This window comes from Dipodomys spectabilis, unplaced genomic scaffold (genome assembly GCF_019054845.1).
Source record: "Dipodomys spectabilis isolate Male_0828 unplaced genomic scaffold, ASM1905484v1 ptg000051l, whole genome shotgun sequence".
Lineage (NCBI taxonomy): Eukaryota > Metazoa > Chordata > Mammalia > Rodentia > Heteromyidae > Dipodomys > Dipodomys spectabilis.
In genome coordinates, this window is record NW_024870728.1 from 22650390 (window position 1) to 22674980 (window position 24591).

The 24591-nt window shown below is 46.8% G+C and overlaps 1 protein-coding gene across 2 annotated transcripts in view; it reads right to left on the reverse strand.

Annotated features, from left to right (window-relative positions):
* Nrp2 (neuropilin 2) overlaps window positions 1-24296 on the reverse strand; it is a 125214-nt gene extending 100918 nt beyond the window's left edge. For both annotated transcript variants that reach the window (XM_042678995.1, XM_042678996.1), the window contains exons 1-2: window positions 23412-24296; window positions 8414-8591 (exon numbers count right to left, since the gene is read on the reverse strand). In XM_042678995.1, the coding sequence (XP_042534929.1) occupies window positions 8414-8591; window positions 23412-23484 (251 nt within the window). In that variant the 5' untranslated portion in view covers window positions 23485-24296. The remainder of the gene's footprint in view (window positions 1-8413; window positions 8592-23411) is intronic.
* Between the last annotated feature and the right edge of the window lie 295 nt (window positions 24297-24591).

Here is a 24591-nt window from a genome sequence, read left to right on the forward strand (position 1 = left end):
GTCGAATCACTACTAAATAACCCCATGCTGCTGATCACATATATGGTATATATGTGCACACCAGAGGGAAACCAGGAGGACAACACAGAACTAGAGGGAATCAGGGAAAAACATACAACAGCAGGACCCATCAGCTGCACTGGACATTGACCAAAATGAACTAAGCAACTCAATGGCAGCAATGGGAGGGAGGGAACAAGTGGGAAAGAGGGAACAGGTGATAATATGCAAAACAAAAGAAATGTACATATCACCCAATGTGGAAGAAATAACTATATTGCAAAGCTCATAGAACTCATAAGTGTTATAGACCATGATAGACAATTTGCCCCATGAAAGTTAAAATGTGTTTGTGGCTTTAACTAAGCATCACTATCCCACAATACTGTGAAATTTGGGAAATTATGTAATCACTTAATCACAATAAAGAATTTGAAAAACAAAAACAAAAAAACCCCAAAACAAAAAATGATTGTCATATCAAATATGTTAATGCTGTGGCAAGTAAAAATGAGGATTGGAAGCTGGATATAGAGAATTTATCTCAGAGACTAGGCTAAGTTGTTCTTGTGGTTACAAGATAACAGTGAAATAAATGATGAGCAGCATCAAAAAAAATATACTAGGTGCTGGTGGTGGCTCACACCTATAATTCTAGCTATTCAGAAGGCTGAGATCTGATGATCAGGGTTCAAAGTCAGCCCAGGTAGGGAAGTCCATGAGACTCTTATCTCTAATAAACTACTCAAAAAAAGCTAAAAGTAGAGCTGTGGCCCAAGTGATAGAGTACTAGCCTTGAGCAAAAATGCTCAGGTAGGGACAGTATTCAGACCCTGAGTTCAAGCCCCAGAACTGGCACACACACACAAAAATCTATCTATCATCTATCAATCAATTGATTGATGTAATATAATAGTATACATAATATATACATACTCATGTTATATATGTAATATACAGATAATATAATAGTATATATTTTATGTATTGCCAAGGTGTTTGGCTACAAAACTAGAAAAACACATCAAATTATCATATGATCTTTCTCTCAATGTATAAAATCCCATGCCATCCTCCAAAACCTAAGCCCAACCCACATGTAGCTGCTTCTTCTTTCTTAAATTTTTGATCCAGCTAAAATTTTTTTCCAGGAATTTTTCCTTCTAGGAAAAAAATTTTGATTATGTAAATTAAATACAACTTCTATCCTGCCATCAACTGGGGTGAGGTATCCCTTATAATGAAGGATGATTATGGAAGGTTTCTGTAGAAGAACTGATAAGGGAAGCACACACACACACACACACACACACACACATGAATATACATACATATATATATATATATGTGTGTGTGTGTGTGCTTTTTTTTCTGGGATGATTTATCCATGCAGAAATACAAGAATGGAATGGAATTAAATTATCTCTGAGTTTCTCGTTATCTAAAGATTTAAATCCTCTTGCTACTAAAACAGACAAAACAAAGACAGTGTGCTCTTTTTTCTTCCTACAGGTCTCATGACTACAAGAAAACCCACAAATCTCTTTTTAGAAAAGCCTAATGTCTTGACTTGTGTCTTTCTGGTCTCTGCTTTATCCCCTCCACACCTGGAGCTCCCACTGAATTTCTTGACAGGCTTTCCAGCCGGTGTAATTAGATAGGAGAATTACAAGGAGTTACATGGGGTGAGACTCAGGCCCTCTGGGATCTCTGGGTTTCAAGAAGGTGCCAGGGTTGAGAGGCAGAACAAGTGGGATTGTGCATGATAAAATCTCCAGTGATTTTCTCAATCAGAAGATAAAATGCATTGTTAAGAAATAGATCCACCGTGAAGCTTGCATTGAGAGGGTTGTGATTGCAACATCGCATATTTAAAAACAAACTACCAAAAATAACCTTTGTCCCAACTGCACTTTAACCTTGGTAAGAGGAGAACAATCTGTGAGTTGTTGTTGTTGCTGTTGTTGTTGCTTTAAATTTTTTTCCTCTGCTCCTTGGGTGTGCTGAAGTTCCTTGGTGGAGTTCTGGGTTGGATCAGGGTCAGTAGCTGGCTGGGTCCCAGTTAGCAGGACTCTGGGCCTTACTGCACCAGTCAGAGGCCAGTCTGTCTCTGTCATTAGAGGACTGTTGCAATACAATGAGGTACTGATACCACTTACTGGTTCCTCTGGGGAACAGGAACAGTTCTGGGTTGGGCAGGCACTAACTCTGTCCTATGTCATGAGGAATCAACCTGTGGCCTCTCTCCTGAGTGAGTGGGAGTTGCCCTATTGCACACAGAGAAGTCTTGCTCTGCTCTGCTGGCTTTCTAGAGACTTTAGTGGACTCTAGCTGAAGCCACACTCCTAATTGGGCAGTTTGGCCTCCTGTCCTCTACCCATAGAAAAGAGAGTGGATTCAGAGTCTGTGTAGAAGAGCTTAATCCAGCACGTTACCAATACTTTACTAGGCCAAACACACTCTTAGGCACCAAACCCAGAAGCCCTGGACATAGCTATGGGTATGAGGCACTAGAGGTCCTATAACAGCCAGGGAAGGTAGAGACAGCAGAGTCCTTGTAATATCAGTCCTTCCTGCTTCCTGACTACAGCCCCTTTTCTAAGGAGATGGTGGAAGTCACCTGGCCAGGAAAATTAAATAGCATTGCCAAGGAACCTCTGCCAGGAAGAGGGCTTGTATTAGTAAGTCACAAGGGTTGTCTCTCTTGCTCTACCCTTGTAACACTCACAGGAAAGGAAGTCAAGCTCAGCCATGTTCAATTACTGTTCCCAGAGCTATGAGACTATCCCCTTCCTGTCTTTGGGCATATGGGTCTCTACTTCGACCATCAGCCATGCACACACTCCTGGCTAATTTCTCCCAGATCCTTGCAAGTCATTGTCTCCTCCAGGAAACCTTCCCAAGTCTCACTATCTAGGCTGGATCTGGATGCTATGAGCTCACATAATAGTCCTGTATCATGTTCTGGCCATAGCACACAGTATGGGTATGGACATGCAGGAGGCAGGGAGCACAAGGGCAAAGAACACCGATTAAAAAGGAGAATCTTTGACTTCAAGTCCCTTTTCTGCTACTTTTGAAGGCAGAAACATAGACCAGTTGCTTCACTTATTTGAGCTAAGTTTCTTCATGGGCAAACAGGAAGGAGTAGCACCCTATCATAGCTTTGTTGTGAGTTTTACATGAGATAGTATGAAGTGCTCAGCAGAGGAAGGGCTCAGAGGTGCTTGCCTAGCTGGGCCAGTTTTCCATGCAGCCATATCTTCTTGTTTGACTCCTACAAACCCAGAGCTCTATGTGGTCCAAGGGTACTCATCACAGTATTCCCAGTGCTATTATCAAGCTTGGCACATAATAGGTACTGTATAGAGTTAGAATCTTGATCTATCGAGAAAAGACTTGATACCCTTTAAGTGTTGATTTTGCTTAAGAAGATGTGGAAGAGTAGCACATAATTTATAATGTTCCCTACCAGAAACTTAAACAACAACAACAAACTCTTGGCTGGGTATTGTAGTATACACTATAAACCTAGTTACTCTGGATGCAGAGATAGGAGAATCATAGTTCCAGCATGGCCTGGGCAAAAGTGTAAGACCCTATTCGAAAAACAAACTGAGAGCAAATGGTTGGGAGTGTAATTCAAATCACAGAGTGCTTACCTAGCAAGCATGAAACCCTGAGTTTAATCCTTAGTATTGAGAAGGAGTTTTTGGAACTTTTAAAGGAGTATGTTCTAGTATTTCACTTCATTGGAATACTGTTGTTTGATAATGATCATTTTGAGATAAATAAGACACTATTGCACTCATAACATGAAATATGAAACATAACATATGAACTCACTAGTGTAGACCTCACTTCCTTGTGAATCTTTAAGAAATATTCTTTTGAGTTGGGTGCTGGTGGCTCACACTTGTAAATCTTAGCTACTTAGGAGGCTGAGATCTGAGGATCGTGGTTGGAAGCCAGTCTGGGGAAGAAAAATCTATGAGATTCTTATCTCCAATTAACAACCCAAATACTAGAAGGATGATTCTACTTCTCCAATAAACCACTAGAAAACCGGAAGTGGCGCTGTGGCTCAAGCAGTAGAGCACTTGCCTTGAGCTGAAGAGCGCAGAAACTAGAGTCTTTCTAGTGGCTTTGGCAGTTTCTGGAAATGTTTTTTAAGATACAGATGTAGAAATGACCAGTTATGAAAAAGACCCAGGTTCTTGATTTTGGTTGTTTGAGGCTCTGTAATGGGGGCTTGCTTGGCTTGATTGAGGAGTCAAGTCTAAACTGCAGATGATATATTTGTGTTATTAAACATTTTAAATTTTACAAATGGAAAATCGTGTGTGTGTGTGTGTGTGTGTGTGTGTGTGTGTGTGTGTGTGTGTGTTATTCTAAAATCCAACCAATCTACTGGCTGTGACTCAAGCCAAAAGCCTCTGTCTCCTTAGGCATTATTAGCCTAGCAGTATTCTCTGCTTCTTGGGAGACCAAGTAAGTGGCTTCTCTTTGTTTGGCCAGATAGCCTGGAGCCCTGTCCTTTTGTCCCTCAGCACCAGAACCTCCCAAAGCCACTGTGGGCTTTGGTCTCTCCTGGGAGCTGCTATGCAGGCTTTGGGAAAGCCGGTAGACATTCAGGGTTGGGCGCTCCTGGTGGAGGGTGAGGGAGGAGTCAGGGTAGTTCACCAGAGATGACGGCCTTGGGTTTGTTCTGACTCAGGCGAAGCTTAGTCAGTGAGTAAAATTTTCCTCGCAGACAGAAAGCTTCAATGGAACAAAATGAGCAAGCTGTGGTCAGGGGAAAGATCTGTCTGGGGTTTGCTCAGCAACAGCCTGACCCTTGGGATGGAGACTTCAAAGTACAGACAACGAAGAGATTTGGAGCTTTCGCCCAGGATAATCCTTCATATCAGGTCCCAGGGCCGGGTTAGTGGGCAATCTTTGCTGTTAATCCTACACACAGAAAGAAGAAGAGAAAACACTGGGACAGACATGTTGAGCTAGGCTTTTTCTTGCTTTTCTTCCTCATTTTTCCTTCCTGCTAAGGTGCTTCAGAACATTTTGGCTTTTTGCTGAACATGACCATCAGAAGGACAGTTGAGGAATTTTTCTTTTGGGAAGTGTCCACTGTTGAGACCTTGAAAGCCAACTCCAACTTGAAACGTATCTCCAAAATGAAAGGAGGAACCTGGTGGATTTCCTTTCCCCTGTTACACAAATGAAATGTGGCTGGGCACTGATGGCTAGCACCTGTAATCCTAACTACTCAGGAGGCTGAGATCTGAGGACTGTGGTTCAAAGTCAGCCAGGGCAGGAAAGTTCCTGAGACTCTTAGCTCTCATTAATTACCAAAAAGCCAGAAGTGGAAGTATGGCTCAAGTGGTAGTGGAAAAAGCTAAGACACAACACCCAGACCCTGTGTTCAAGCCCCAACACTGGCACAAAATGAAAAATAGAAAAGAAAATGAAGAGAGAGTGAGAGGAAAGAAGCAGGAGCAAGACAGAAAGAATTTCCAGGGTTTCAATTAGATTAAGTGTTCCTTTTGTTATAAAGTCAAGCAAGGCAATAGGGAGAGGGAACCTTATTTATTCTGAATGCAAATGAGCAGGGGGAAATATTAAAACAACAACAACATTGAAGAGTGAGAGACAGAGAGACCAGAGGTGTCCTTCTATATATAAAAATCGGAGAAAGAAATGGCAGTAGAGAAGTGGAGGTGGGGGTAGGGAAGGCTGAATAGAAGACTTTACCCCAGGGAAGCTTTTTTGACAATTTGGTACTGGGAGAAACAGATTCCAGAAAGTTGCCCTCCCCCTTTTCCTTCTGACCTTTGACCTTTTAGGTTGAAGCCAGAAGCTGGGATGAAGAGCAGAGAGAAAAACAGGAAGCTACTTTAGTGAAGTTGAGAGCCCAGGAGATAACCTGCCACATGCCTGCTTCCTCTCCTCCAGCCCCAGAAATGGCCAGGTCTGTGTCCCCTTTGCTGACAGAGGCTCTGCAACACCCCCACCCCTGCTTCCAAACCACCCCCATCCATCCCCCCCACCCCTCCTCTCGGGGCTGAGGCTGGTAGAAGAAAGCATGTCCTAGAGCCCAAAGCCAGGCAAGACTATTTTCCTGCTTCCCAACTCATTTGAAGCTGTGCTTACTAGCACCCAAAGAGTTCTTCCTTCCCAAAAGCTGGGCCTTTTTTTCCGCTCTGTCACTATGAATAAACATAAAAGGACCTCTTAGCAATTTCCTCTGGAGATTCACTGGCATCAGCATAACCCAATTTGGCCTTCAGTCAGGAGAGGTGCTTAGTCAAATTTCTCTGAGCTGGGACCTAGCACCCTGTACATTGTGTTTTATTTCTGTCCATCTCCTGCAACCCAGCCAGAGAGACCCCACACACTTTCTAAAGAAGCTTTGAAAACCAAAATTTTGGGGAAAGTTCACTGTCTAGAGAAGCAGAAGTCTTGAGTGAGACTGAGCCAATATGTCTAGGGTGTACCTTTAACTGAGAAAAGGGAAACAGATGTCTCCCACTCAGTGTGGCCCTGGGATTTAGAAACTCATCTTATGACTACTGGTCACACACAGCATCCATATGGGAAACCCTTTGGTTTTCAACAAAGACTACCTCTTGTTAGGAGGGGGGGGGGGGAAAACCCAGCATTCAGTAGCTGTAAAGTAGTCCTGGGAGGGCAATAATGACATCAGTTCACTGGGTTTCACAGCCTGGTACAGTTAAAGAGGGGTCTTGTTTCCGCCATGAGGAAGCGAGGGTCTGGACCGAGGCCCGCTCAGAAATGAAGGCCCGGAGTGGAGTGTCGCCTGCTTCCTTATACCTGTCTCTTAATCATTATTTGGGACTCACAGTGTTTGGTCACAGGAATGCTCAGACTATTTGTTAATCACGTGGGAGCAATGAACATTTATCTGAGCACTTAGACAGGCTGAGTGCTCATTTGGAGCAGGACTGACCATTGGTGCATTCTTTTCTTCACAGAAAACTCTCCCCCCAACCCCCGTCCCACCCCTTCTTTTCTTTTTCTTTTTCAACAGGGAAAGCATTTAAGATAGAGCTCCGGAGGACTGCACACATGTCTGCACTCTTGACATCGAAATGTTCATGCTTCCCCACTGTAACGTGCAGGGACTTTGGTTTTAAACACAGTGTTTCTAAAGCACTTGCAAATGTCGAAATGTCCATCTGGCATTACCAAAACCCTACTTTTCTAAGGTAGCTGACTTCATGCCCTGGTTATTGTTAGGTTTTTAAAAAGAGGTAGCCGAGTAAGAACAGCACCACGCACGTGGTATTCAGGTAAGGGGTAGGTTTATTCATCGTTCTGGCTGGCACCAGGCCATGTTGGCACTCCACACAGCTGGGAAAGGCCTCGGAAAGAGAGAGAGCTGGGAAAGAGAGAGAAAGAGAGAGAGCTGGGGAAAAGAGCTAAGAGAGAGAGCTAGAAAAGAGAGAAGAGCTAGAAAAGAGCAGAGAGAGAGTCTGGGAAAGGTGGGAAAGAGAGAGCTAGGAAAGAGAAGAGAGCTGGGAAAGAGAAGAGAAGGAAAGAGCTGAGAAAAAGCTAGAAAAGAGCAGAGACAGAGCATCTGGGCCTGGGCTAGGCTTTATCTAGGGTATGGGTGGAGAAAGGTGTGGCCACATCAAATTCAGATGTGACCTCAGCGGATGCAGATGTGACCTCTACCAGGTGTCCCAGTTGCCTAGGTAATGCAGGTACTGGGTGGAGACTTTGCTGTGAGGAGGGTGGAGTCTGCTAGCCATCCAGGAGCAGACCTCACAGTTATAAAACCAACCTTACAGTTATAAAACCAACCGAGTCACCTTGGGTAACTGACTTAACCTCTCTATGCCTCACTGCAAAATGGAACTCATGAGGGCACAAGCCTCTCAGGGCCATTGTAAGAAATTAACGCATTATGATTATTTGTAGAACAGTTATAATGTTGGTTTAAAATTAATCCATAAGAGCAGCTTTAAGACTCTCTAACCTGAGCAGCATAATAGATATCAGAAATCAATCTGAGTCTCAGACTTACCCTTACAGACTCAGAATTGTCTACTCTCTCTTTCTATAAGGCACCAGCTGTGACATTATAAACTAACAGGCTGGGCCTCCATGGCTGGAGGCACTGTGAATCTCTACTTGAGTGCCTGGCTCCTGCTTTATTAAGGAAGCCATGGGCTTTTTCCAGGAGGCAACAGTGGGAGTGGAGAGATCTCCAAGGGAAGGTCAATTTCAGAGTCAAGGGGTAGAGTTTTGGAGGCCACCCCCTGCCTCCCATGGAAATTCATTCACTTCCCCCAAAAGCGATTGGGGTGGAAGTTTCCCTCTGTGGCCCTTGGGTGATAAGAGGAAGAGGAACAAGGGGAATGGCCATAGGTGTATTCATCAGAGCAGTGCTTACTTGCAGTCGTGTTTCTCGATTTCAAAGTGAGGGTTGAAGTTGAGGACGATCTTCTGATTGGGCTCTGGGGCATAGACGACCCACTCGCAGTTCTGGTGGGAGGGATAGTCCTGGGGGTACCCCGGGGATGTGATGTAGCCAGCATCTTTGGAATTCAGTCGGCCTCCACAGGGTGGGTCTGAAAGAGAAAGCAATGTCCAAAGAACTTGAGATACGTTCAGCCTTTCCCCCCTTCTTTCCCTGCCTCCTCCTCTCCCACGGGTGGATCACAACTATTTTACAGACCTTTTATGGCAATCCAGGAGGCTAACCTACTTACTCATTTAGTGGAAGAAATTATTTCAGCTCTCATACATACACCCCTCATCTACCAACTACACACACACACACACACACACACACAAGCATGCACATGCATAGGCATACAAATATTCCAGAAAATGGTCATAAATATTTCCAATTATATGGTCTGAAATTCTAAAAACAAGAAGGTTGTACACTTAATATGCCTGCCTTTTCCTGTCTGCCCTTTTGGGCCCATTTCTCCTCATTCTAAGCCTCTCATTCTCTATCTGTTCCTCATAAATCCTTCATTTATCCCCTGTCTTCTAGCCGGGCCTCACTCAGGCAGCCAGCAGACCGGCTCCAGGAGCTGACAATTGTGGTTTTGTGGTGCCGACCCACAATCAAGCCTGGCAACAATTACATGTGGTACAAGGAATCACTTTCAGCTTTGGACTAGAACAGACCCTGGAGGGTGATTTCACTTTCTTCTACTTTTTTTTTCCTTTTTAACAAAGAAAAAAATAACACCCTTCTCCCCAAAAAACATTTAATTGCACATATACCACAAAGCTGATTTATTGTTTTATTATTGAGTGAGTGGGAAAAAAATCTCTATTGGAGAATTCACTGGCTCTGATCTCAGAATTACCTACAAAGGTGCTTTGTGCTTAAACGGAGGCTGGTGATTTTTCTGTGCTTTCTTGCCCACTGTCCTTCCTGCCTGGTCACCACCACCAGAGTGTGCTGCTGCTTTGTCCAGCCAGGAGCAGCTGCTTGACAGGCAGTGGCTACGGGAGGCTTGGGCTGCCTCTGGGCTCCTCTATCCTGCAGTGCCTGGCTGGAGGTAAATAGCTCAGTGGGCCAGGAGGGCAGGGTCGACCTTCAAAGGCAGAAGTGGGAGATGACATTTGAAGAATCTCATCTACTTGGGAGTGGGGTTCTTGGGGAATGGGGGTTTTTGCTTAATACCACAGCAGTTAGAACAGAGAGGCATGAGAGCCAGGGAAATATTCAGGAGCCTCTTGGAGACCTTCCTGAGTTGTGTGAGTCTCTGAGCATCAATCACGATTTAATGTCGCCATCTGTGTGGAGCAGCATGGGCCTGTGAATTATGTATTACAGCTCAACAGCCGCCCTCCAGGATGGGGTCTTTCTCCTGTGTTCCCTCTTTGAGGGAACGGGTCATGCATTTTTAACTCTACAGGTGCACTTTGCCATTCCCCGTGTCTGTTGGCATTATTGTCTTCCAGACCTCAGCTCCAGAGTACCAGCTTGACAGGCTTTAAATGCATAAATGATGGGCACACTGCACAATGGTGGTGAGGACACAAATCCACACAAGTAGCCTTTTTGCCATCCAGCCTCCAAGAGCTTCAAGAGCTCCAACTGTGCTGTGTTGAACTGCCCAGAATCTAATGGGATTCAGGTCCATTTCCTACTGGGGGGAAAACAAAAGCGAGCCATTTCCTCAGGCTAGCAGCTACCATATCACCCTCTACCTAATGACCCTGCACCCTCCCCAGTCCAGGAAGACAATGGACTCATCCCTTCTATACAGATGCAGGCGGGTCCTCTGCAGCCAATGCCTGCAGGCTTTGCAAGCACCCATAGCTCTCCTCCACACTGGGCACCTTATCTTTCAGTCACATGGTGGCCTATGGGTTCTGGCTCCTGCATGTGAAAAGAGGCGGGGAGTGGCTGAGAAGGCAGAGGTATGGGCACTTTAAAGCACCAGCTGCTTTTACCCAACTCGCTGCAGAAGGAATGTTCTAAGCGTGCCCAACCCCTTTGCCAGCTATTCTGCAGAAAACTACAGGCTGGCCACTGCCTCACCCAAAATTATACTTTCATTTATTTATTTATTTATGGCCTTGGAACTCATCAGAGGAAACCCGAGCTGAGCTCCTGTTTAGTAACCCTTATGTTTTTCACATCATCCACGTGTGCTGTCCCTCCCCTGCCACCCCTCCCCTGCTTCTCTCCAATTACTCTTAAAAGAAGAATTTCTCTCCTCAATTCCCTAGACCCCAGGCTTAAGCGTTTAGTAATTAGACCAGGCCCACAGATCAGCAACAAAGACAGGAAAGAAATCATCCTCCCAGGATGGTTTCATTTCTCATCTACACTAGGAGCAATCATTGCCCTGAAAAAAAATTAAAAAAAAAACTGTATCATGTATTCCAAGGCTGATAGTTTGCACTTTCTGTTGTTAATTTTTCTCTTATCAAAAGAAAAAAAAGAGTAGCACATTTCTTTTTCTTTGGGTCTGTCCTTTATATGAAGAAAATCAAGGGACTTATTGAAATATCTCAGAAGCCATTAAAACATCTGTTTCAGTGTATATGTGGTTAACCTCTTTAATACCCAAACATTTACAAACTCCCTTTCTTGTTTAGATTACATTCACACTCAAGCACACACAGGCACAGATATTGAACATACATCAATTACACGTACATATTGGTAATTCACACTTTAGTCCTGTACACACGTTCACACCTCTCAGAAAATATCACACATCATTTGCACAGACATATATCTACAAAGATAAATACTAGAATTTTCTGTCTCTATTTTTCTTGGAGAGCCCAGAATTCTTGAAAGACATCAGGAAAAACTGTAAAGAAAACACACTTCTTCATTTCTTCTTGATAATTGAACTTTCATCTCCACGGCTGGAAGCCCTTTATTTCTTAAATACAAACATGCCCTAATAGAAATTAGCTAGAATTTCTTCTGAAGAGCTATACCATCCATTACTCTGTAGGCAACTATTGTGTTCAAGAAATGAACTTCATAAATGCTTTCTGTCCTGTTTCAGAGGAGTCAAACCAAGCCAAGGGAGAGTTGAACTCAAGGGCAAACCCCTTAAGGCCAATCTCCATATACAGAGGAGAAATTGACTGAGCTGAAGTAGGAGCTACAGAGCCTGTTTGGTGAGTTGACAAGGGACTGCCAGTCTCTCCAACTACTCCTTGAATACCTTTCACCTGGGGCAAATTCATTTCCCAAAGAAAAGTAGCAGAAAAATCCAGTCCTAGAATGTTCAGAGCAGTTTTCTCCTGCCTCTGGGAAGGGGGGGGCGGCGCTGAAGGGATAAGCAGGGTCAGGTCAGAGGTCAGCGTATAAAAGGCCCCATGTGACACCTCTCCAAGTAATCTCAAGGAAAGACATCTCTAACTTCTAAAGTCACCCACTAGTTTTCTCATATGATGACTATTTAGGTGCTTGTATCTGAAATATAAAATGCCAGGTGATTTTATAAAACCTCCCCTAAATACACAGCATCATCTGATGTTGTCAGGGATAACCTAGCTCTGAACAGGATAAGAGTCTGGGGGATGCTGGTGCTTATTCACTTAGGAGCTCATCCTCTGAGCCATTCTAGGCAGATCACTAGCATGTTGGCAGAATTTCATTTTGAAGAATATGAAGGAGAGGTTAAAAATCGCTAAAACTGCTTTCGTGGAAAACTGAATGTATGACAAGATCTTTTTGCTTTGGGAAGAGAGCTGAGAGCCCACTAGATTCCTAGGCCCAGGGGCTCCTCTTGCAACCCTATGTCTCTGTGACTTTAATGTGTCCTTGAGAAGAGGAGAGGAAGGATTACAGGCATCTATTTCTTAATCCCTTCTTTGCCATACAGAATTCTATGGGGTCAGAATCTCATTCACCTGCAGTCAACCTGCACTGGTATAGCTCAATGAGCCTCCTCCTTTGACATGTGTCAGGAGGCCAGTAGTAAGCCTAACCCCAACTCACAATGTGTCATCATTCACCGAACTGCATTTCATGACTAGGTATGCAATCATCCCACTCTGTCATGAGGACAGTGAGTTTAGGAGAGGACGATATCTTGGAAGCCAAGAAACCACATCTACATAATGTTCACTATAAGTATATGACAACACTTGTTATTTTTTGTTATTAGTTATTGTGGTTCATCTCTTTGAAAAGCTTCATTTGTAAACTAAACTTTTTTTTACGGGAATGTATACGTAGGAACAAACAGTGTTCATCTGAGGTTGAGGGTGGTCTGATGTAGCCCAGGGCACTGTGGAGAAAAGCAGTCTCAGCTCTCTTGAAAAGAACAAGAGATTTATTACGATTTATTCTTTGCTCACCACATAATCCTGTCTTATCTCCAATTTCCAGCATTGTTTTAATTTGATCATCGGTAGCCAGGCCAAGAAAGAAACTATCTTGCCTACTTACTGAAAGGGAGAGAAAGCTGTCACCTTGCCATGTCACTCACTCTGGCAGAGCACGTTACTGGAAACAGCATTGGGTAAGGATTAAGAGCCTCCTAATCAAGGGGTACTGCTTGCTCATGCCTATAATCCTAACTGCTCAGGAGGTTGAGGTCCTCAGATCAAGGTTTGAAGCCAGCCCAGGCGGAAAAGTCCATGAGACTCTTATTTCCAATGAATTTCAGCAGAAAGCTAGAGGTGAGGGTGTGGCTCAAGTGGTAGAGTAGCAGACTTAAAAGGAAAAAGCTAAAGGAGAAACTAGGGCCCCCTACTGTCACCAAAAAAAAAAAGAGAAAAGTACAAAAACCTAATCAAATCTAGTCTCACCACTGGAAAGCTGTATGGCCATTGGTAAGTTAGTCAAGCACTCTGGGCTCTTAAAGGTCAGATTCCATTCAAACTTCAAAGCCTACATCGTGAAGTGGGGGAAAACTCTATAAGCCATAGATCGATCAACACAAAACATTCAAAAGATTTTCTTTTCTCCTAAACAATAGGACATTTATTTATTCAAGGTGTTACCCTACTTGTGTTTGCTTGGTAAGCCTGAAACAAAACTCTAGGATCTGCAGATGAACATGTCTGTCCCACATTATGGAGGGTTCAAATGTCTCTTTTAATCACATTTAGCTCTACTGACGTGAGTTGCTTTTCTGCACTGAGTCTGTGGCTGCATATTTATGGACACGCAGTTCAGTGTGTGAGCACCACAGAGATACATGAAAAAGAAAGACTGAAAATGAGTTTCTTTAAATCCCTCACCCAGATCATCTGAGCCCTCTGCTCAGGGTTTTAACCAAATTTTGCTCACCAACCCAGGATAAGCTGCTTTTGAAGAGTTCTTTCTGTGAGCTGAGGCTGGATTTTGTTTTATTCAAAGTGACTTGAGCCTGTCACAAGACACTCTCATAAAACCCGTATCTTGGCTGAAGCTGGGAAGAAATGAGCCAATCCATCAGCCCAGGAATGCGGCTGTTTGACCACTTCCTAAGGCAAGTAGGAAAGGATGCAATCTATTCAATTTATAGAGCCAGGTGGCATTGAGCAATGCTCTCAAAAACGTAGCCAATGGGAATCGCTATGAACGTGTGCAATGATAAAGTTCAAAATCTGAATAAAAGGGCCATCTGGGAGGGGATGAGAGAAGGGACCAGGGAGCAGCAGAGGAAGCCTGCACGTGTCCATGGAAGACAGGAAGGATTGGAGCAAGCTGCCTTGTCTCAAACACCTCCAAGGAATTCAATGCGCAAACAACTGGAGATTGGGCCAGGAAATGGGGCCTTTTGAACGTCTCTTCCCTTCAATCTGGATGCTAAAAATGAACCCTCATTTAATCAGTAAAATGTAAGTTTGATGTGATTACCTCCCCTGACCTCGAATCATGCCACCTGTGGTAACCTTGTTATTTGTCATCTTATATCATAAACAAATGCAATTCCAATAGGGCAGCCGATATAATATCATTAGTTTATATTTATGTCCACTCTTTTCCAGCCCTCACTGCAAATGCAATTTTGATGCCATTGATGAGAGATCTGGGATTACAAATCCTGACCATTTTAACAGACATTTGGGGGAAGGAAACATAGAAGAATAATATTAAAGTCTCTCCAAAAATCCAAAGGAGGAAAAATAGTAATAGAATATATTGTTTTCAGTTATTTTGATTAATTGAAGCTTCAAGTTGAAATATCAATGGCTCCCCGCATTGGTTAGCACATGCTGCTCAACCCTCTCCCAAATCATCAACCCCTCTCCTGAGCCTGGTGACTTGGACCTTGCATTGCATTTAATCCACACTGTTATTTCTAACCTTATTTGCACTTATACATTGTGGGTTTGTTTATTTTCTGTCATGCTGGGACTAGAGTTGAAACTCAGGACCTGGGCCTTGTCCCTTAGCTCTTTTGCTCATAGCTAGTGCTCTACCTTTGAGCCACAACTCCACTTCTGGCTTTTTGGTGGTTAGTTGGAGATAGGAGTTTCATGGACTTTCTTTCCCAGGCTGGCCTGGAACCATGATCCTCAGATCTCAGCCTCCTGAGTAGCTAGGCAACCACATGTTCTAAAATGCAGTTTCTAGGTGTTCCCCCCCCCCCCCAAACTAACCTAGTGTCCAGGTCTCTGGTCTCATCTGTCTTGTCTTCTGCATCTGCTTCTCTGTTGTAAATTTCACCTGGCCTTTGCTGATCCTCACCTACACACACACCACTGGTGCCAGGAGTATTTTTCCCAATCCCTGTACAACAAAGGCAGAAGTTCGGCATCTTCTAAGAAGTAGGAGAATTTGGCCTCTTATCCTCTCTGCTGGACCATCAGCTACCTGAGTATATAAACCCTTTCTGACTACCTCTGGCAAATCCAGAGCTTTACGCAAAAGTCAAAGTCAATGAGATTTGACTAATTATAACAAATTAAGAATAAACTAAAGTAGTTCCAAAAGTACCACTAGATATAAAAATTTCGGAGTTTTTTTTTCTTATGATTCCACTTTTCTAGCTACTACCTTTCTTTTCTGACCAACAGCTATTATTAAGCAAAGATATTTGTATGGGTAAATTGAGAGTTTAACTAACTTTCCTGGGATAGTCACATCTAGGTAGAGGTCAAGGTGGACTTGGTGTAAACTGTCTTCTAGCTGATTCTAGCCTGTGATAATGGAAGCACACATTTTAATTTTAGTAATAATACAATAATGTATTCTCTCCACCCCCTTCTGACTCCTAAAGGCAAATTCTAAGCATTTATTGACAGCAGCACCAGGAAGAGGAAACATTACCTCATCCCTAAACCACTTGCTGGTATTGGATTTTGCCTTGCTTGGCTTCAGCTCACCTCTCTCTACTCAGTGGGTCCCAGTACCCTTACATCTGGCCCCTAATATGCCTTTGAAGTCTGTTTTATGTTTTTTCCCTTTATTCAAACAATTATTATTATCACTCAGTCTAGTGTAATTTGCAATTCCCTTTATCTTCTGCTCTCCAGACTACCAAACCAGTGGCTGGTTATCAGAGCATCTTTGGAGGCAGGAAGCAGGGTACCAGGAACAAGCAGGAGCATGTAGCCCCATCTAGCAGCCCCATCCACTGCAAGCAACCAGGGAGAGCTCTCTTTTGTTATTCCTAGCCTCCTTCCCTTTTTCCTGGATTAGATCATGACTCTTTTATGAAGATCTAGAGGGAAATGGGATTATTAAGAGTCTTGCTGGGTAAAAGCTATTTTGTCTTTCTGACGACTTTTTTTGAGTTCAGCTGCTAAGGGGCCTTAATGCCAGAGTCTAACTTATTACAAATTCTGGAGAGCGCCTTAAACACCGTGATCCCTGCTGAGTGTACTTTCAGTGATGAAGGATGGAAGGGGAGGAAAAGGAATGGGAAGAAGAAAGATTTGAAAGAAAAAAAGTATGGATGAGAACATGGAAAACAGAACAAGGAGAGAAAAAAAAATGCAAAAAGGAGATGTAAATCTCAGAGGAAAATCCAGCAGAGAATATCCATCTTTGAAGAACAGTGTGGGGAGAGATAATCTGGTACATTAAACCTTAGTGTTTTGTGGGGGAAGAGCTGAGACTGAAAAATTATTTACTTCTCCCCCTAAAATAATCTCATAAAGATAAAATAAACTAGGCAGGTGCTGGTGATTCACACCTGTAATCCAAGCTACTCAAGAGGCCAGATCTGAGGATCAGGGTTCAAAACTAGGCCAAGCAGATACTCTCTTCTCCAAGAGACACTCTTGAGAGTCTCTCTCAAGCAAAGACTCTCTTTTCCAATTAGTCAGCAAAAAGGCAGAAGTGGAAGTGTGGCTCCAGGGGTAGAGCATGAGTATTGAGTGAGAAAAGGCAAGAAAGAGTTTGACATAGTACAACCACCCTAGGGGTAGATACTATTAACTGAAAACATTTTACAGACAAGGAAACAGGCAGAGTGACCAAGCTCAGTGATTACACAGAGTACTTGCAGGTATTCTTGGCAACTGGCTTAAACAATTGGCTCTTAAACCCATGCTGTCTGGCTCCCATCATTCAGATGCTAAGAAGTGCAGTGATGACACCCCTCCCTAACTTCTCAGTGACACACTTATTTAGTGGTATGTAAGGAATGACAAATGTTTTTGCCAGTTTGAAAACCCCTTTTTCTGTGCCCATGCCAGCAATATGCCAGTGTGAACAATAAGAGATGTGTTCAAGGCTGGGTGGGAGCAGGCTGGAAGCATTTAACACCTCTACTCTGTATATACAGGCCCCGTACTCTGTCATCCAGATCCTCTTCCTGTGTTCTAAAAACTCCTTAGGGAGGAGAGACTTTGCACAGGTCTGAAATCAAGTATCATGCATCAAAGTTTTTTTTTTTTTTTTTTTGTCAACACCCATTTTTTTTAAACCCCCTCTTGTCTATCCTAAATGCCACATTATTATTGTTCTATTGGATAGAGCAGCATTTTCAGAAATGGGGGATTTATTTTTATAGCACAGCTGGTCTGCCAAAGGTCACATAATTTGGCAATGTTCCCAGTGGTTAAAAATTAATTTTTCCTTATTAATACAACCAAGGTCCCATAGGATGGGAGCTCAGTCTTATCTAAACTTGACAGCTTCCTAAACCTTTAGAAGAAGCTTTCTCCTAGAGGGCCAGCAAAGGGACAAGGCCAGAGTGTCCTAGGATACAACCCCACTGAATCTTGTTGGGTAAGGAAACCATTAAGCCTGGGGCCCTTTATCATAGAGACAGGTAATGCCTGGAAAAAACGCTGTTGGAGCATCAGAAAAAAGAAAAAAAAAAAAAACTAACATCTTCCAGGAATAAGTTTAAAGCATTACACAAATAGCTAAGTCCTTACCTGGAAGGTATAGTACAAGGATTAACTTCTAGCTCAAAACATACACCTGCCACTGGCAAGGGCGGGGGGGGGGGGGGGGGGGTGAGGTGGGGGGGTGGGGGGGGGGGTAGGGAGGGAGTGTTGGGGAGGAATGCCTTATTTGGAAAATGATGGTTAAATGGTAAATATCTCAAATATGTTTATGATACTGTCAACTACTGCTCTGGTATCCCTTTTCAAGTCCTGTTCAAGAAATTTCAAGTGCTATACTTGTCAAAAGGCCAAATCATGACAAATTTAGTTATGGATTTAATTGGCTTTCCGATTCATGAATTGGTCAACATGGCATCTACAAGATTAGGATGAGATTCTTGTGAGTTAAGCAAAGGAGGTGTGCAGAAATGGGAACAGAACACAAACTTGATTCCTGGATTCAAGGTTACCTTTTTTATAAGGTTAAAGTAGAGGGGACTTCAGGTCTTGCTAATGTATCAGCCAAAGGATCCAGGAAGCCTTTCATTGGTTGTTATCACTTTCTGGTTTTGTTCTGGCCCAGTTCAGAGTTCAGTTTGATAACCTGACACCCAGAAGCTAACATGAAATACTCCATTCTTATTTGGTATATATTTTGGTCTGATTTGCTGTCAGGCTTAGTTAGCTCAGGAGCCTAATCCAAGACAATGGTCTAAACATTTTTTATATACCATGCTTTGATGCTTATATTTTTATAAAGGAAAAAAAATCTCACTTCTGATTTCTAACACCTTTCCAAATCGGATCTTTGAGGAATGTGTTCTGAAAATACAGTTCTGAAAATACAGTGAACTCAGAAATGGTCCATACTTAGCTCATCCCAAGTCTGTTTATTCTCCATTGCTTTAGTGAACAGCTGAATGAGATACAAAACACCGAAGTCCTTCCTCAGAGTTACATAGTTTATGGTGTCTTTCCCTATTGACCAACCCCGCTCCTGCCCCCAACCTTCCCTTAACTGTTATTCGCATCTGTGCCTTGTTGCATATGAATTGGTGTTGGGACTCAGTTTTTCCTGTGTTTAGAAGCTAAGAGCTGGCCAGTTTACAGCAGAATGCAGACTTCCCATGCAACAGCAGGAGACAGGAGCCATTTGATAGTCAGTAGCAGACTTGTCTGGAGAGCCTGGGTTCCAGTCTCCACAGCTTTCTTATTTTGCATTTTGCCAGTTGAGAGCTCCAGGGCTTGCTAAAGGTTCCAGGGGATGACATAAAACTTCAAACCCAGGTGCTATCGCTGGGCATCCACAAATCTACCCAAGCACAGCGGGGACAAGTAAGGGCCTGTGCTGAAGTCCTGTGGGGAGCTTGCCCCTTTCCACTGCTTTGCACTGTGTGCTCCTTTGGCAACTAGCAACAGCTCCATTACCTCGGTGTGTTTCTGGGGAAAAGTTGACTGGGCACTGTTTAATGTGGGTAGGACTCCAGTCTCTGGGAACCCAGTTCAAGCTAGAATCTAGGATTTATTTTTGTTGTTGTTGTTAACCTATTCCTTACAAATGAAGCACATCCCTGGGGCCATCCCACGCTTTGGGGAGAGGGGTTAAAAGAAATCTTCAAATCTGGTGCTGAGACCATCACTGTCTCTCTTGCAGGGATTTGTTTGAACTCAGACCCATCTCACATAGCCAATTTACACCTCTTATCTGATCATACAGTCCAGACAGAAGGTTGGATAGACTGTGTCAGCCCGTGTCTATGGCGATGGTGTTCAAGCCCAGCACAGATCAAAGCTTTCCCAGCCAAGGGGGGGAGGGGGAGGGGGGCATTGGTACTGAAGTCTGGGTTCTTTGGGCTCCAAGTGATGTGTCCACGAGGCAGGAGGTGGGAACTTTTAGGAGGGGGAGGTGCTATCCTCATCCACTGTCAGGGCTGGGCGGGGTGAGGTGCCCTCCCCCCCCCAGCCCCCCCACACACGGATTGAACGCTAACACAGCTTCCAAGCCAGCACTGCAGGGGAATGGCTAGCGCCAGGGGGCTCTCCTCTCAGTCAGAAACCGAAGGGAAAGGATAGGGGGAGGGAGCGAGCCGAGTAGTGAGCACGCGCCAATAATCCCAGCCTGGAGCCCCCACTCTGCCCGAAGAAATTCAACCCGAGCCACGGAGGCGGCCGCAAGCAAGGATGGGCGGGATTCGCCAAACTTGGTTTGGAAAGCTGATTCCCGCCCTGTAACCCTGGGATGAGATTCCCCAAGCTGTCCATTCCATCCCACCCCTCCTACCCCAGGCCCCAGGCGGCTCGGTGGGTTCCACCTACACACTCTCTCTCTCTCTCCCTCTCTCTCTCTGGGAAGATTAGCCCTACCGACGTCACTCCCTTCTGGTCGCCCTCTCCTCCATCACCTCCAACTGCCTGACCCGGTGGGGGCGCCGCCAGCCTCAGGCGAAGGTTGGGGGCAGTCGTTTAATGGCAGTTTGCCTGGCTTCCAAGAACTTACGTTGATATGAAAAAGATCGATCAGTGAAAATGAGGGGACTGGAGCTCTCTCCTCTCCCTCCCCCCCACTCATATGCAAAAGCTAAGCTCTGGGAGGAGGGGCGGCCTGGGCTGCGGGCCCTGCGGGGCGGGTTCAGAGCAGAAGAGCCGCAGCCGTAGCCCAGACACAACTTTCTGGCACCCAGCAAAGCAACGCCAAGGACGCGCCGCGGGCTTCGGCCCCGGGTGCCCCAAGTCCGGAGGAGGAGTGTGAGGCGCCAGCGTCTGGGAGGCGTGAGCCTGGGTTTTGCTCTTCCCTGGGAATATTGTTGCCTAATAGAATGTTTATGGATTGCTCAGCTCGGTTTCTGCTGCGTAGCCCAAACAAATCGATGCAGCGCTCGGGGCCGGGCGGTGCCGGGGGGGGGGGGGGGGGGTGGCTGGGGGAGACACCGCATCTCCACCGCATCTCCCTCCACCACGTGGACGCCAGCGCGCCGCGTGCTCTTCACCTGTTCGGTCGCCCCTGAGAGCGAGCGCGCAGCGCTTCCGAGAGCGTGCGAGTTGGCGCGCATCGCCGCGGCTCCCGCTGGCTCCTTCCCGCTTCTCTCCCCACCGCCTTCGGCTCGGGCTCCCCGCCACCCTGCTCCGCCAAGCCTCTGGGCCCCCCCGCGCCCTCAGAGCCCACTCTCCAGAGGCTGCGGCGAGCCTGCGGCGTAGAACCCGTGCGCCAGGGCGGGAGGGGGCGCTCCGGGCAGCGGCAGCAGAGCAGCCCGCCCGGAATCCCCGAGCCCGAGCGGAAGAGGGAGGCTGGCGGCTGGGCTGCAGTCAGGCCAGGCAGCGTCGGGCGGAGAGGAGACGCGTGGTGCGTGGTGCCTAGGACCCGGCCTCTTGCCAACCCAGGAGAGGGAAGGGGGGGAGGTGGATCTGCGCTCTGCCACCCCCAGGTCCGGGTATTTGCTCAGTTGCTCCCCGGGGCAAGCTTTCCGCCTTCTTTCCCCCCTTGATTCCTTCTCGGAATCGGTTCTGGCCGCCGCTTGGGGCGCCTGGGCCGGCCCACCGCCCAGCCCGCGCACGCCGGGTGAGTCAGAGGTCTCCTTCGGCCTCGCCCTTTGCCACCCGACGCCAGCTCCCGAGGTGCCCGTCGGTCGCTCTGGCTTGCGATCGGCTTTTTCTGGCAGTTGGAGAAGACCTGCTATGGGCAGGTCCCGACTGCGTTTCCACTCCCGTGGCCAAAGCGGCCCGCAGCCTCCGGAGTGGGTGACCTGCCCCCCCCCCCCCGCACTCCGCGCCTCGGTGACGCAGCGCGAGCAGGGGTAGGGAGGGAGGGGGCTCTGCGGAGAGCGCGGGAGGCAGGTGGCAGAGCGGGAGCGGGTCCGAGCGGGTGTCGCACACACGTACGCAGACTCTGCACAGCGCTCGGGGACAGATGTGGGAACATCTGGACTAGGAGATGGCCTCGGGAATCTTCGGAACCTCTCCCTGTGCACCCAACCTGCACCCAACACACGGAGCCTGAAGTTGTCCTGTGTATACGTCCGGGTGTGTGATGTGTGTGCCAGTGTGCGCGCACTCGCACGCCGGGGCCTACCGGAGTCCACGCCTGGATGCATAATACACCGTGGGCATTCTCACGGCGCGCGCGCGCGCACACGCACACGCATCCAGAGCAAATCACACAAACATACATAATTTACGCGGCACTCAGATCTGTAGGAAGTAATTTAATTTCACTTCAAGCTGGGAATTTAGAACTAAGCCATGAAGGGATAGGAGGCCCCGAAAACCTCTCCATGGTCGGACTCGCACTAGTCCCTTGGGTGGGATCTGCAGCTGTCGATTGACCAGTTATGGCAGAGGAAGAGCTGCCAAATGGTCAGATTTAGACGGCAAAGGCAAACCTCAATCTTCCAACCTCTCCAAGAAACAAAAAACATCCCGAAACACCCCAGCTCGAAGCCGCTGCGTGTATTGCGGGGGGAGGAGGAGGGCTGAAAAATCAGTGCACCGACCAGGCGCATAGCTTTCTGCTCAGGACCCGCTACGCTACTCAAGGTGCTGAGAGAGACGCGGGAGGCTATGCGGAGTCAGCCCCGCCGCCAGCGACCCGTACCTTTCCAGTCCTCCGGAGTAAAGACGCTTCTGGAATCTTCCTCCCCTACTTTCTTTCCTATTTCCTCCATAGATGGTTTCCCATCCTCAATCACCTGTAGCAGCTGTTAAGAGTTTGTCAGATTCGCAGAGCAGAGAGGGGCTCACCTGGAGTGTGGTCCCAGGATGGAAGGGCTATAAGCCCCTACTGCAGGAGTCCCTGAAAAGAGAGATCCCTTCTCAGGGAGAGGAGGACCTCTAGGCACACCCTACAAATAAATGCTAGGACCCTAGTGGGCCTCACCATGCTTATCTCCGCAGTCTGTGTCCACACACCCTTTTTGGCAGAGGTTGAAAACACATTCCACTCAAAAGTTTCTAACCACTTCACAAGAGTGAGAGGCCTTCCAGGGCCATGCAGTTTGTTTTATCTACTAATAATTTTTTGAAAAGAACATATGATTTACTTTCCCAGAAAACACATGGATGTAAGAAAGAGAGCAGGGACCACCAACTGCCTTGAATGCCAGCAGCGCCCAGCAGAAAGCTCCTGTCTCAGCCGCTAGCCAGCCAGCTTGTTCTACCAGCCTGAGTTCTAGGGTTTCCAGGCTGAAGCACCCATTCTGTATAAAAATCCACAGCATCTGAAACCCGAACTAGACTCTGGTCTTTCCCAAACCCAACATTGCTCAATGTAGCTAAGTGGAGAGAATGCAAATGATTTATATTTCCCTGGCTAGGTTGAAAAAACTCAAGGGAGATGTGTTCTGCTTCAAGACAGGGGGGAAAAAATCTCCCCAAAACTGTAATGCAAAGGCTTTGTAGTATTTTTAAACCTTTGATTCAGTCCATATGTGACATCTGAACACTGCCAAATTCTGTTACAAAACACACACACACACACACACACACACACACTCCTAGCAGGAGAGAAAAGTTGGATTTAGTAACCCTGGTGGTGTGGAGGGCTGGCTAAGATCTCTCTTTAAATTATTGAGGGAGCCTCCTCCAAAGCCTTTCTGCGCGGGCCTCCCTGCATTAACATCCGCTTTCAAAGGGGGTAACCATATTGAAATGAAGGGGGGGGGGAACTTTGAGGGGCTTACCTGGTTGGCCTCTCACTTCCTGTCCTGAAAAGTAGAGAGCTAAGAAAACCCAGGTGAGTGGAACCATATCCATTTTGGTGAGACAGGCTTTCTCCAGGGCTGGGCTTATAGGATTCTTGTGTAATTATAAGTCTTTGTGTTTTTTCTCCTCTCTCCTATTTTCTCGCTTTCAATGTCTTCTGCACAGGCTTCTAATGGTCAGTGAGTGTTTCCTTCCTGGGGTCCCGGGCGGCCCGTCTTCACCTTGCTTCTTGCTGGAATTCCCACCTGGTCAGGAGGAGGGTAGCGCTCGGAATCAGCCAAGAGGGAACAAGCCGGCAAGAGGGCACGGGTTTCCTCTCAAAAACAAAACGCATCTATGTGCTTTCCAGTTCCTCAAAGTGTCATTTCCTTTATCCTACAACATCGCGAGTATTTCCCGAAAGCCAAGCGTAAGTGAATAATAATAACGATAGTGGTAGTAGTAGTAATAATAGTAATAATCAAAGGCAAGACTTGCCTTGGGCATCCCACTGTGCCCCCGGCAGCGCTGCGATCTCAGCGGCGTACCCCGACCCTCCGCGCCCGGCACCCGGGACAGACACGCGGGCGAGGCAGGGACGGCTGGACAGCCGGAGTGGGAGGCGGCAGCCTCGCTCTTGTCCTCGCTGGGTTCCCCTACTCTCCCAGCGGCGACACCCGCTTGGCCAGCCTCTCGAGGGGAGTCGGAGGAAGGAAGCGGCGGCGGTGGCGGCGGCGGCGGCGGCGGGTGCTGCGGCTGGAGCGGCGGCAGCTGGGATCGCCTGGGAGTGAGCGAGCCCCTCTCCGAGTTCGCTGGCGCCCGCCCTCACCTCCACCTCGCCCAGCGGCTCGCCGAGGGTCTGCGCGTCTGAGGAGGTGGCCGGGCTGGGGTGGTGGTGGGAGGGGGTGGGGGGGAAGCGGACTGCGGGCTGCCGCCTCGCTCGCTCGCCTCCTCTGCCTCCCCTCCGGCTCCCCCCGCTGCCTTTTCAGGCCGAGCAGCATGTGGATGTCAGAGCCGCGCAGAGCTATCCGATTACGCGCCGGCTCAGGGCCCGCCCCTTCTGTGTTCCTGATTAAAGAGGCAGCGGCGGAGACGCGCGGCGCACAGCCCGGAGCCGCTGCACCCGCTCGGGCGGGGCGCGCGCTCCCCTCCGCACCCCACCTCCACTCCCGGCTGCCG